Consider the following 12,687-nt stretch of genomic DNA (forward strand, 5'->3'; position numbering starts at 1 on the left):
ACCAATTGTTTGCGCCTCTATGCAATTTTTAGAAGTCCCTGTGGTACTGACTTGTTCAAGATGAATCACTGAAACTGTAGTCCAGTCAAACAAAAATATGACATGATTTGACACATAAATTTATTTTATTATTTACTATGTTGTCACCTCTCTGTTCAAACTTAGTTTATTTAAACTTGGAGGCCCTTTTATTCTTTAGGCAGTGGTCTGAATTGCTAATAGGACATATTTGTATCTTGTACAAAATACCCAACAGATAGGCATAATGTTTAAGGAGAGGTATATAAAATGTTACTAATAGTCAAGGTGAGAAAAAAAATGGGCATAAAAAAGTATACTTGTTTTTAGTATATTGTTCATTCTTCTTGATGAAATCTGACAAATCCACCAAACACAATTAATGGTGCAGCTATTAACTTTCTGTGAACCCCCAATTTGTATTAACATTTTTTGTGTGTACAAGATTAGACCAAAAACAAATATCTCAGCTCAAGCTTAACACTGTTATCTTACTCTGTAATTTTACTTACTGATGAAACATTCATAAATCATATGCTTGGTTTGAGAGCAAGGAATGATTTCTTAACTCTCCCCAAATAGATAATGCCTTGTGGTTCAAAGAATGTTTTCTGCACAGTGGTAGCTAAAGGTGCTTTATCTCATTCTTGCTGTGAAATAATCCAGTGATCCCATACTGTGGTCTGACCATGAACCAACCCATTTGGAGAAAGGCCAGGTTAAGGTTGGGCAGGGGGAGAAGAATGTTAGCTGAGAAGAAGAGGAAATAATAATCAGTGATAGCATGTCTTTTGCTGCTACTGCTGGGTCTGCATTTATCTATTCCTCTTAAAAACGTATTCATGTAACAGTTTGTTTCATGTCATCAGTCTATCCATTGACAAGCATCAGATTGTCACTGACAGGCCTGTTTGGATAATCTGTGATAGCGTATGACAGTCAGCCAAATAATTAATTTTTATTGGCTCCTGTGTACTATTTCAGTTAACAGCGATTTGGTGGTAATTCATGTTGGAAAATGTGCAATCAATCAAATGATGTCTTTGTTTATCTCATATTTTCACTACCTAACCCTGACAAAAAAGTATTACCCTTGAAAGTATCCTAAAAATGTCAGTACTTTTTGAGGGTTGGGAAAGATTTTTTTGTTTGTTTTATGAAACTTTTAAGGCAAATTTAGGGTTTTTACCAAACATTCTTATTTCATTTGAGAGTTATATTGAGATCCCAATTGTCAATAATTTAAATCTGGCGATTTTGACAAGGTTTCATAGTAGTTTTCAGTAGTTTTCAGACTATGTATAGCCAAGCTCAGAATTCTCTAGAACTCAAGAGTTCAGTATGGATGGGAGAATTAGAAACTTGCATTTTCATATCTCCTTTTTTTTTTTACTTTTTTGGCACGACCTTTTTAAAATTTTTGTGACATTTAAAATGGCAAACTATGATTAATGCTAACTTCTGTTGTTTGCCATCATTGTTTAAAATGATTAGCAGTAACCATTGGTTTTAATTTTGCAGCGATGTACAAAAAAGTGAAAATGGGAGAATTTTATTGTGAAAGGAAAGACATATGTACATCCATCTTGTATTCTAGTCCTCCAAGCATAAAAAAAAAAGGGAGGGATTAAAAATAATTTCTGGACACTTCATCAGTTAGTAAACATTTACTTTCCCAGTACATATAAATACAAAAGATTTCATAAGAGTTTTATGAAAATAAAGCTCTATAAAAAGTCCAATATTTGTATCTTGACTATATAATTTGTATACTATCCTAAAGTATGAGTTAATCCTTATCTGAATAAGAATATCACTTAACAGGTCACAGTTTGCTTTCCTCAATAAATAGATTAAAATTATCTTATATAAATTACAACTAAACATTATGATGTTCCTGTGGACATTTCCCTTGATGCCCATTTATTTCTCTGTCCCATAGTACTTTAATTTTTTAAAAGATTATTTTAAGACTGTCTCTTAGTTTCACATAGGAGGAAAAATGTTGGGTGACTGTAATCCAGCCTATATGTCTGGAAGTTGGTTTTCTGACTAATGAACATCCTGGGAGTTAGAGGAGGCAGAAAAAAGCAGTCTCCCCAGTTCCTTCTGTTTTGATTGGTTGTGCCTTGTGCCTGTTGTACATGGCCTTTGTGCTTCTAAATATCTCCATCACCCTGAAAAAGCTGCCACCTAGTAGTATAAATGCTCAGGCAGTGAATTGTACAGAATTTATGAACTGAATTTATATCAGTATAATTGTCTTAGAGATTTCCCTAAAAAAACATTAGAATGGAAAATTAACTCCTGTAGAATATGGTTTGTACAAATGACACACATTATCTTCTTTGCATGTTTTGCACAATATAAAGTGGTATCTGTACAATTCCCCCACTTTTGCATTCCATACATGTGTGGAATTCTCATAGTTCATAAGGAGATACAGAAAAGTTTTTGCTTTGTAAAACTCACCAAGTGCAGGAAGGGCAGAAGAAGAAATCCATGTTATTTTAATCTGCTATCCTCTTCATTGATACTAGTTTGTTAACACTTGAAGAAGCGGTTAGTTTCAAATGCAATTTGTTCTTGTTATAATTACAGACATTGCTTGTGTCTAGATTTGAGACAGCTTGTATGAATTGGTATATAAGCATAATAGTATGAAAGTTTATTGTTGAGTTGTTTAAAGAACGTAGTTTTCTTCCTAACCAATATTAAATAGACTAGAATTGTATGCTATTTGGAGATACACAAATAGTACATTTAGAATAATTCAATGGTTTAGTGGGAAAAAGGGACGCGGTGGCGCTGCGGGTTAAACCGCTGAGCTGCCGATCGGAAGGTCGGCGGTTCGAAACCGCGCGGCGGGGTGAGCTCCCGTTGCTCGTCCCAGCTCCTGCTCACCTAGCAGTTCGAAAACATGCAAATGTGAGTAGATCAATAGGTACCGCTTCGGCGGGAAGGTAACGGCGTTCCGAGTCGTCATGCTGGCCACATGACCCGGAAGTGTCTATGACAACGCCGGCTCTAAGGCTTAGAAACGGAGATGAGCACCGCCCCCTAGAGTTGGACACGACTGGACTTTACGTCGAGGGAAATCTTTACCTTTACCTTTACCTTAGTGGGAAAACAGATTTTAGACATTGCTTTCAAGCTAATAAATTTGAATTACTTTAGTATGATTTGCTCTCACAAAATATGCTGAGGATGTAAATGCATCAAAAATGATACCATATATTTCCTTTTGATTGTTTAAGATTACTATTCTATAATTAGATTAGACTCATATATATCCCACAGGTGGACAGATTTTTTTCTTAGTACTTTATTATTTTAAAATATATCCCACATTTTAAAATGAATGAATGTATAGGAGCTAAAGCAAATTAGACATCACTTGCAAGAAAAAACAATCCTTTGAGTAGCATGCCTTTAAAATATGAAGGTGATAAATGTTTTATTCTGATGTGAGATTAATTAAAATACAATTAATGTCAAAAATATTTTGCTACAGAATCATTCTGCTATATTGTCAAGGACAATGTGATTCCCACACTTATTTTGCCAATTCTGGATCAAAAATTATCACAAGTATTACCTTAAGTTTCAAGTCACCCTTCCTGCTTCCCAAATTCAGCTTTAACAGCTATCAAGAATAAAAAGAGATAGTGAAGGGTGGATGGACAGGTGATTATGTGATGAAATGGAGGTGGGTGTGACCTCTCTGAATTTCTAGCACTTCATAGTACAGTTGATAAAATTATATTTTATACAGTTTTCTTAACAATGTTATTTCACCTTTGATCCACATTTTATTGTAGTTTATTGAAGGTCGTCTTGCAAAGCTAAATGCTGGAAAAGGGTTCTCTGATGTATTTGAAGAAGAAATCTCAGGAAGTGGAGGTAGATATATACTTTTGTACTTCTTGGCTACATGTAGGTCTCAATTACTGCAGCTAATGAATCCCATAAAATGGTCGCATTATTCAAATTTATACTATTTGAAGTAATATTTCTATGGAAAATATGGTAATTGGTTCCAGCTCAAAGGAAATAGGCAATGAAAAATTTTAAACACACACACACACACACACACACACGAAATATTACAGTAAAGGATAAAAAGAATATACTTACAATTTAAATTTATGGTTAACAAAGTCACAGAGTAGTTATAGAAAGCAAAATAAAAAAGATTCTACCGTAGATTCAGGCATTCCAATATCTTGTCCTATTTTAGCATTGCTATGACCACGTTCATATACTTACATCAAATTTTCGCTCTAATGTAATAACAAGCCTCTTCTTTTTTAAACTTGTACTGTTTTCCTCCGGCAGAATCTTCCTGTTCTCCATTTTCCAGACACAAAGATTAGCCGCGTCCAAAACCCCAACTGCAACTGCATATGCACTAGCCTCAGTTGTGCTTGCGTTAGCTTCGCATTGACTGAATTTTGGGTTGCATTAAACACAACCTGATATCAATTTACAATTCTCATTAAATCAAGTATATCACAACCTACCTGTACTTTCATTCCTTCTGCATTAATTGAAATAATGGAAAATGACAATACTTTTTAAATTAGTTGTCAGCTTTGTCCTGACCCTATATGGAGTTTTTAATTAAATAACTGTAATGGAAGTACTTATCAGATTCCATGTTGCTGAAAATCCAATATTAGAAAATAACTTCTCGATTGACTTTTTAGATGCTTTTAGGTAGGATGAGCAAAAGTTTATATAAAATACATGTTGTTATATATGTTCTTACTGATCTTTTACCAAACAGTTGTTTGTATTTTTATTTCAAATAATTGCAGTTTTCAACAAATCATGTATGTCGGAGATGTTAAAGCAAACTGACATGAGAGTTTAGTAGTTAGTATGAAAATGTAATAATAAATAAAATGAACACTAATGCTTCTTATGGGATGAGTGTGAAATTAGTCTGTGATTGTAATAAAGTTTTACCTCTATGTCTGGTGTGAAATTGCTCCTGTTAATTAACACCAATTCTCTTAATGCCAAAAAGCACAATTGAGGTTTTATTTAAAATCCCCTTTTTGAATTAAGAGTTTTTTTAATTTATGTCTAATTATACTTCTGTGTGTGTGATGTGTGTTGCTATGATGGTTTATAACTTCAGCTTCAGAGGATATCATAAACATTGGTATGGCAAACTGATAGAATTTAATATAATGGTTAATTAAAAAGGGTAGGAGGCAGAAAGACCTTAACTCTTCAAACTCATATGTTCTATCTCCCTTTTTTCAAAGTTACATGCTCAGCTTTTATGCAAGTATCTGCAGTTTTAAATGAAAATACTTTAGTAATTGTATGTGAGAGCCAGTTTGATAGAGTGATTAAGGCACCAGGCTAGAAACAGGGAGACCGTGAGTTCTAATCTCACTTTAGGTACCATCTGGATGACTTTGGGCCAGTCATGCTCTCTCAGCCCTAGGAAGAAGGCCAGAAAGAACAATATTAAAATGTCTCAGCCCCACAAAACCTGCTGGAATAGCCAGGTTTTAATGGATTTCCTAAAGACCAATCAGGTAGGGGCCATTTAGATTTTCAGAGGACATCTGTTCCATAGAAGTGGCAGCAATTGAGGACAGTCAATTCTATGATCCCTGAAGATGATAATCCCTGAATGAAGGGATGCAGAGGGAGCCCACTGTACCAGATCTTACTGGACAGCAGATACAGTTGGCTGTCCTGCAGATACCCAGGTCTTAAGACCTGAAGGGCTTTAAAGGTGAGAACCGGCACCTTGAACTGATGGTTCCAGAAGCCACCTGGCCACCCAGAGCAGCTCTCAAATGTAGTGGTGTTATACGAGCAAATCAAGATGCTTCATTGCCTTGATCAATGTATTGCTGAGCTTAAGAGGCTTTAGAAGCTGTTGTAAAACCTGTATCTCCCATAAGAAGCCATTATACCTTCATTTTAATCTCCAGTTATTGGCTAAGACATTGTAGCAACTGTCATCGTCACTCATACTATCTTAACATTAATAATTGTTTCAAAACTAAACCCACATTAACTTGTTCCACTAAATGTTAAATTTATTTATACTGCTAAATAAAAAGCAGAGCTACCTTTTTTATGGAATCAAATTTCACCTGACCATTGTGAACAGTTTATTAGAGTAACACTAGTGAACATTTATCAATTTGCTGTTCTCTTTGCAAAATGTTGTTCAACTGCAAAATTGTAGAAAGTGTAGGTGGCAAAACATGTCATTTAATACCATGATATAATACTGTAAGCCTATATATATATATACATATACATACACAGAAACACAAACACACATATATACATACATACATACACACACCCAGTTAAACCTGTACGAACAAAACATGTTTTCAGTTTTTTCAAGTCCTAGCCAATTCTAAACTTACCATGTTTTTAAATTCTGTTCGTATCAGCAAAAGATTTTGTCAGACATCGTCTGATGTGCTGTGAAAATAGATCTGTAGAACTCCTGTGTTCATTATGAACATGAATTTAATGTATAGTGAAAATTATGCATAAAAGCCTAGCAAATATTGGTTCTAACCTTTGTTTCCCTTTAATTTTCATTTTTTAGGAAATTTGAGAACATACCACCAATGGATGCATACTGTGAAGGTATGAAAACATGTCAGGAGACCAGAGTATGTCTTACAGTGCAAAAAGTGTCACTGTGTGAATGCAATCTTGTTTAGGGTTTGCAGGAGAATTGTTCAGAATTTGTACAATATATCCAAGTGCATGCATGCAGTGATCAGTGCAAACTTCTCTTGCAAAACACCCATTTGTATAATCAGAACATTATGAAGGAGAATTTCCTGGTGCCCTATATAAGTACATTAGAGTACACTGATAAATGTGTCAGCCGTAGAAATGATATATTGTAACCCTTGGGTGGTAGTAGACAAAGCTAGACGAAAGGCAGCTGTAGAAATCTTCAAAGTGGCATATTCGGGGGCACGCTAAGGGTTGTAATTTAAGTTAACCAGGGGTGTAGATTTTCTTTTAGAAACTAAACATGTTATTTAAACTGAGAATTAAACTATGTTTTGCATACTTCAGAATGTGTGTGTGTTTGTATTGTATTTCAGAAAGGAGGAGCCTTGATCAACACAGCAATGAACAAAGCTACTCCAGCTATGAAAACAGCATACCACTTTGTAAGAGCTATTCTTTTCCTGTTTCACTTTTATAGATCTGTAAGTGACTGTATGAAAGCCTCGTGTGGCACAGAGTGGTAGGCGGCAGTATTGCAACTGAAACTCTCCCCAGACCTGAGTTTGATCCCAGTGGAAGCTGGATTCTCAGGTAGCCGGCTTAGGTCGACTCAGCCTTCCATCCTTCTGAGGTTGGTAAAATGAGTACCCAGCTTGCTGGGGAAGGTGACAGCTGGGGAAGGCAATGGCAAACCACCCCGCTATAGTCTGCCAAGAAAACGGCACGAAAACAGCATCCCCCCAAAGGGTCAGACATGGCTTGGTGCTTGGAAGGGGACCTTTCACCTTTCACAAGTGACAATTCTGCTTTCTTTCAAGATGTTACAAAATATTGCTTTAATCCTACATTGTCCTAATCTTTTGTTTGCTTTAACCATAATTTGAACAATTCATGGTGGCCTAGATTATATATAACATGAAGCTATAACCATGGTTTACAATCCCCAGTGAGGAGTTTGAGTCACTGAAAGCCAAAATCATTAGGTTTAGTGAGAGTGATGTCAATCCAGTTATTATGTTACATACTTGTTTGCAGAACCATCATTACAGCTTCAATACACTGGGATTGACTGAATCTAGAGGTGAAACTCCTACAGTTCTCCAGTTCTTTGTGCTAAGATTCTCCCTCTTCTGCTTAGGAGTAGTTGCAATAGTAGTAGTAATAGAAATAGTAGTAGTAGTATTTTTACTTGGTATGTGTTTATTCCTAAGCTTCCTACAAGTAAAACAATAAAAATCACAATACAGTATAAACCAATATCAACAGTATATCAGTAATATAATAAATAATAAAAACCATTAAAACAATAAAATTATCTCAAAACATCCAGCACTACCATAATTTATGCCAATATCAAGTTCTGGTTTAAAGCTTCTAGCTTTATAAAGATCCTGAAAAGAGAAGCATTATAAAGTCTTTTTTAAACTTTAAGAGATCTGACTCCCAAGTGGTTCAGGGGGAAGTTGACTCCAAAGATGGATTAGGTTTATAAATGCAGACACCATGGTGATTCATTGAACGATTTACCAATAGCAGTGGTACTGATTTGATCCACACACAAATGAGGTTTTCATGTGGGAGAGTAATATATCTACCTTTTGTTGTCATAATGGGCCAAGGCAAAGAATTCTCCTGTGAGGAATTATGTAAGATATCACGGAGGTATCTAGGGATCATCCAAGAAGGACTCAGCAATTGCATCACAATAGAAATAACTTTAGTCCTGACATTTTGAAGGTCTAAAATCCCAGATCCTCTAAGTTCAGCCAAGACCTTATCTGAGCTGAGAGGTGATATAGCCAGGAGTTAAAAGCCACAGTTAGCCAAATTGGAATCAGTTTGCCTTATCAGGGATCAGGTAAACCTATCTAGTAGAGTAAGGTGAACCAAGGTTGCTCCCCAGAAAAATTGTTTCAACCAAAACTGACAGCAAAGTTTCAGGCAGGCCTCAAGAGAGACACAGCCAAACTCTAACCAAATAAGGGCATTTGAGGTTGAGCAAGGAACACAAAGTATAGCTTTTAAAAATTAAAATTAAATTAAAAATTAAACTGAATAGTTTCCAAAGTCAAAGCATCCTTACAGACACACAGCTGGGCACCACAGCTGGGCACCAAGCCCCTTGGATCTATTTAATTTAATTGCGGGGATGTGATTATTGCCTGGATGGCTGACAAATTTAAGGATCACACTGGAGGCTTTCTGGGCTCTTACAGAGAGCTCATTCAGTTGTTTATTGCAGCAGGTGGAGGGTTGAAAATAGATGCCTAGGTACTTAAAGTCCTTTACCTGGTTAATTGGTCTTTTATTAATTCTCCACCTCATCAGGAATTTAAAGCTTTCTAGAGAAGTGTAAAACCTTATTTTCTGAATAGTTAATTTCACGAAATTCCCTAGAGCAGCAGATTAGTAAAGGAACTTGGCAACTGCCAAGGCCCACTTCAGTGACCGATAGAATAGCTGCATCATCTACCTAAAGAAAAATGGAGATAGATCAAATAGCAAGAGTTTAGAGTGAAGTTCCAGCTTAGAAAGGGCCACAAAGGTGTCATTGATATAGAAATTAACAGGGCAAGAATACGCTCTTGTTTATCTCCTTTAAAAATAGGAATAATGTGGGTAGGTCACCGTTATAATTGCCTCTAATTTCTGTGATAGTATTTTAATATAGCAAAATTAGTAGCCTGAAAAGGAGGTGGTCAATGGATATTGTGGCTAATTTCTTCTAAAGTCTCTTGTGAAGAGCAGAATCAAAGGCCACCCTTAAATCAATCAAGGTAATGTAAGGGTGCCTTTACAAGGGCCAGAGTACTTCTCAGCTAAATGCTGTAGAATTGCACATTGATCCCTAGTGGAATATCTTGATGTGAAACTTGCCTGTTCTGGGAGAAGGATGTTTTCCAGGTTCATCCAGTCTAAATGTTTATAGTAGAGAAATCTAGTATAAAATTGCTGATTATTGGCAAAAGGCTGATTATTGACAGGATTATGCCTATCACCTTTCTTATACGTTGAGAGAGTGACAGAGTTCAATCACCTCTTAGGAAATAATCGAGAGTTGTTAATAGCAGTGAACAGAATAGCACGGAAGGCTACCAGTCAGGATTTATTTTCAATAATTCTAAGAAATCGTATTTTTACCTGAGGTTTTCAACTGGGAAATTAACTTTTGAATTTATGTTTGAGAAACTGAGGGCCAATTAGTAATGGATCAGATAGTAGGGAACTGGGAGAGTTACAGCCAAGTGGAACTCTGATTAAATCATGGAAGTATTTGGTCCAAGACCCTAGGAAGATTACGTTGTTGGCACTAAAGCTGGATTTAACTGAGGGGCAAGAGACAAGATGCCAGAACAGATGGTTATCTTTATTTCCTACTGCTTGTTGAAGCCTTGGCCAATTCACTAGTGCTTTGCTTTTTCTCCTTCAAAAGTATAAAAAGTCTTTTATACTCTTTTTAGATTTTTTTTATTCCACCTTTATTATTTTCATAAATTAGCTCAAGACAGGGAATACTTCCTCCTATTTTCCCTACAACGACAATCCTGTGAGGTGAGTTGGGCTGAGAGAGAGTGACTGGCCCAAGGTCACCCAGCCAGCTTTCATGCCTAAGGCGGGACTAGAATTCATCGACTCCTGGTTTCTAGCCTGGAGCTTTAACCACTAGACCAAACTGGATATCATTCAATCCAGTACAGAGCTAATAATTTGCTAAAAAAATTATTTAAATTAATAATTTCATGAGCTAAAATTTCATGAGTTTCACTGGCTATGCCAATAATCTGTTTCAAATGGTTGGCCAGCAATGAGTCAAAGAATTGGACAGCAGTGACTAATAATTTAACAGACCACACTGGCTGAGAACATTTGTCGAATGAGGGATCGGTGTGAATTTGTGAAGATTGACAAATAATTGAGTGTTCTTGTAACACTCCCAAAGACCCATTTGATTAGTAGAAAGAACAGTAGAGTGAATTGAGAAAGGTCCGGTTATAGACCATGCTATTTTGAATCTGAATTAGAGTGTGGAGAGCCTAAACATCATATGATCACTTCATACGATCTTGCCAGTACTGAGGTAATTTCCAACTTTATCAATGTGGTTGTTCCAGATGGAAATAGCCTGGATGCTCAACACTGAAGGAGCTGTCTGATACTCTCCTGGATAGGTAAATCAGCAAATGGGTAGATCAACAAACAATTCACAGGCAGTTTTTGATGTGTTGAGCAAAGTTTAAGGCTACCAACAAAGCTGCTACTGAGGAATAATTAGATACGGTCCTAATGGCACCCTGGCACAACTTTGCTTCATTGGAACTAGTACTATGAAAATTCCCGTTGCCACTGCTTGCTTAGAATATTTTTTTAAATTGAGAGAAGCCCTCCTACAAAAAGGAAAGTGGCTTACTGCAAAAAGCGATGCCACAGCAGTTGATTCTTTGTCAAAAATACAGATAATGTAAACCCAAACTTCATTATAAAAGTTTTATATTTTTTCCTTCTACGTTTCCTTATTTTTTATTTATTTATGAAGGTTATGTTTCATATTTACTCTAAGAGCTCAAGGCAGCATAAACAATATTTCCTCCTAGAAATTTATTCTGCTAAAATAACCCAGTGAAATAACATTGGGCTGAGAAATACTGACTGGCCAGGACTGGTGAATTTAAACCTTAGTCTTCCTGATGCTATTCCAACATTTTAATTAGTACATACACTACAACTTGTTTCCTTAATACCTGACAATTATCTTAGTGTTTGGAAGATGCTATGGGTGAAGAAACACTAAGAACCAAAGCCATAGAGATGTCTGAAAATTGCTTCCTTCCTTTCAGCTTCAATCATGAATAAATGAATCTGGTCCTCACCCTCATTTTCAAAAGAGAACTTTTAAATTTCCATCATTCAAAATCACACTGAAACCATATTTCATGTAAATATGCTAAAAGTACTAGAATGCAGGAGACCATGAGTTCTAGTCCCACCTTAGGCACAAAGCCAGCTGGGTGACCTTGGGCCAGTCACTTTATCTCAGCCCTAAGAAGGAGCCAATGGCAAACCACTTCTGAAAAACCTTGCCAATAAAACTGCATGGATTTGTCCAGGCAGTCTCGGAGAACTGGACATGAATGAGCAGATTAAAAAAAAATATTGTGTGGTAAAATACTGTTCTTCTCTTTTTTCACCACTAGGTTTCTATCTTATTTTGTTCATTATAATCTTCTAATGATGAATCTATTCCTATATTCACTACTGACTTTAGCTTTTTAACAGAATCTCTGGAAAATTCTTCCTTATGGACTCACCCATTGGTAGTGTCTTCTGGGCATTTAACTGGTAACAGTTTAGTAAGGGACATCTTAGTTTCCAGCAATGTCCTGTCATAACTTTGCTTTGCAGAAGTGTGAGAAGTTAAAATGGTGGCTCCCAAGACATTCTCTCCAGATGCTAATGGAAAATCAAGTGTGAAGATTATCACAGTACTCTCACTAGGCAATCAGTAAAAAAAGTTTGCCTTGTATATCTAAACATATATATACTTGTCACAGAACACTGAAGTCAAGCAACATCTGTATATTTAATATGCACTTGCAGGTGAAAACTGTCATGCTTTCTATCGGGATATATTCCCAAATGTGGATTTCAGTCTGTATATACTATACTGTTGAAATTGGAATGCAGACTGGGACATACTCTGAAGATAGTCTGCTGAAGACAGTGCAGTTCAAAGAGACACTCTTCTTACTCACTTGCATAGCTGAGTGTGCAGTTAGAGGATATGGTTCTTTGCATCGCATGCAAACTTTTTAAAAAAATCCAGTACGGTTCACATAAGGTGGTCTTTTACTCCATTTCCCCCCTATTTATTGCCTTTGTACACTGCAAGGAATATGACTTGGCAGAGAAAGCAGAGCTTTCTGCACACTTGCA

The 12,687-nt window shown here is 36.2% G+C and overlaps 1 protein-coding gene across 1 annotated transcript in view; it reads left to right on the forward strand.

Moving 5' to 3' along the window:
* Positions 1–12,687, forward strand: part of DENND1B (DENN domain containing 1B) — a 200,761-nt gene that overhangs the window by 168,813 nt on the left and 19,261 nt on the right. Inside the window, exons 15-17 of the mRNA XM_063298387.1 lie at positions 3,840–3,921; positions 6,617–6,657; positions 7,131–7,199. Coding sequence (XP_063154457.1) covers positions 3,840–3,921; positions 6,617–6,657; positions 7,131–7,199 — 192 coding nt within the window. The remainder of the gene's footprint in view (positions 1–3,839; positions 3,922–6,616; positions 6,658–7,130; positions 7,200–12,687) is intronic.

Source organism: Candoia aspera, chromosome 3, assembly GCF_035149785.1.
Source record: "Candoia aspera isolate rCanAsp1 chromosome 3, rCanAsp1.hap2, whole genome shotgun sequence".
In the NCBI taxonomy this organism is placed as follows: Eukaryota; Metazoa; Chordata; class Lepidosauria; order Squamata; family Boidae; genus Candoia; species Candoia aspera.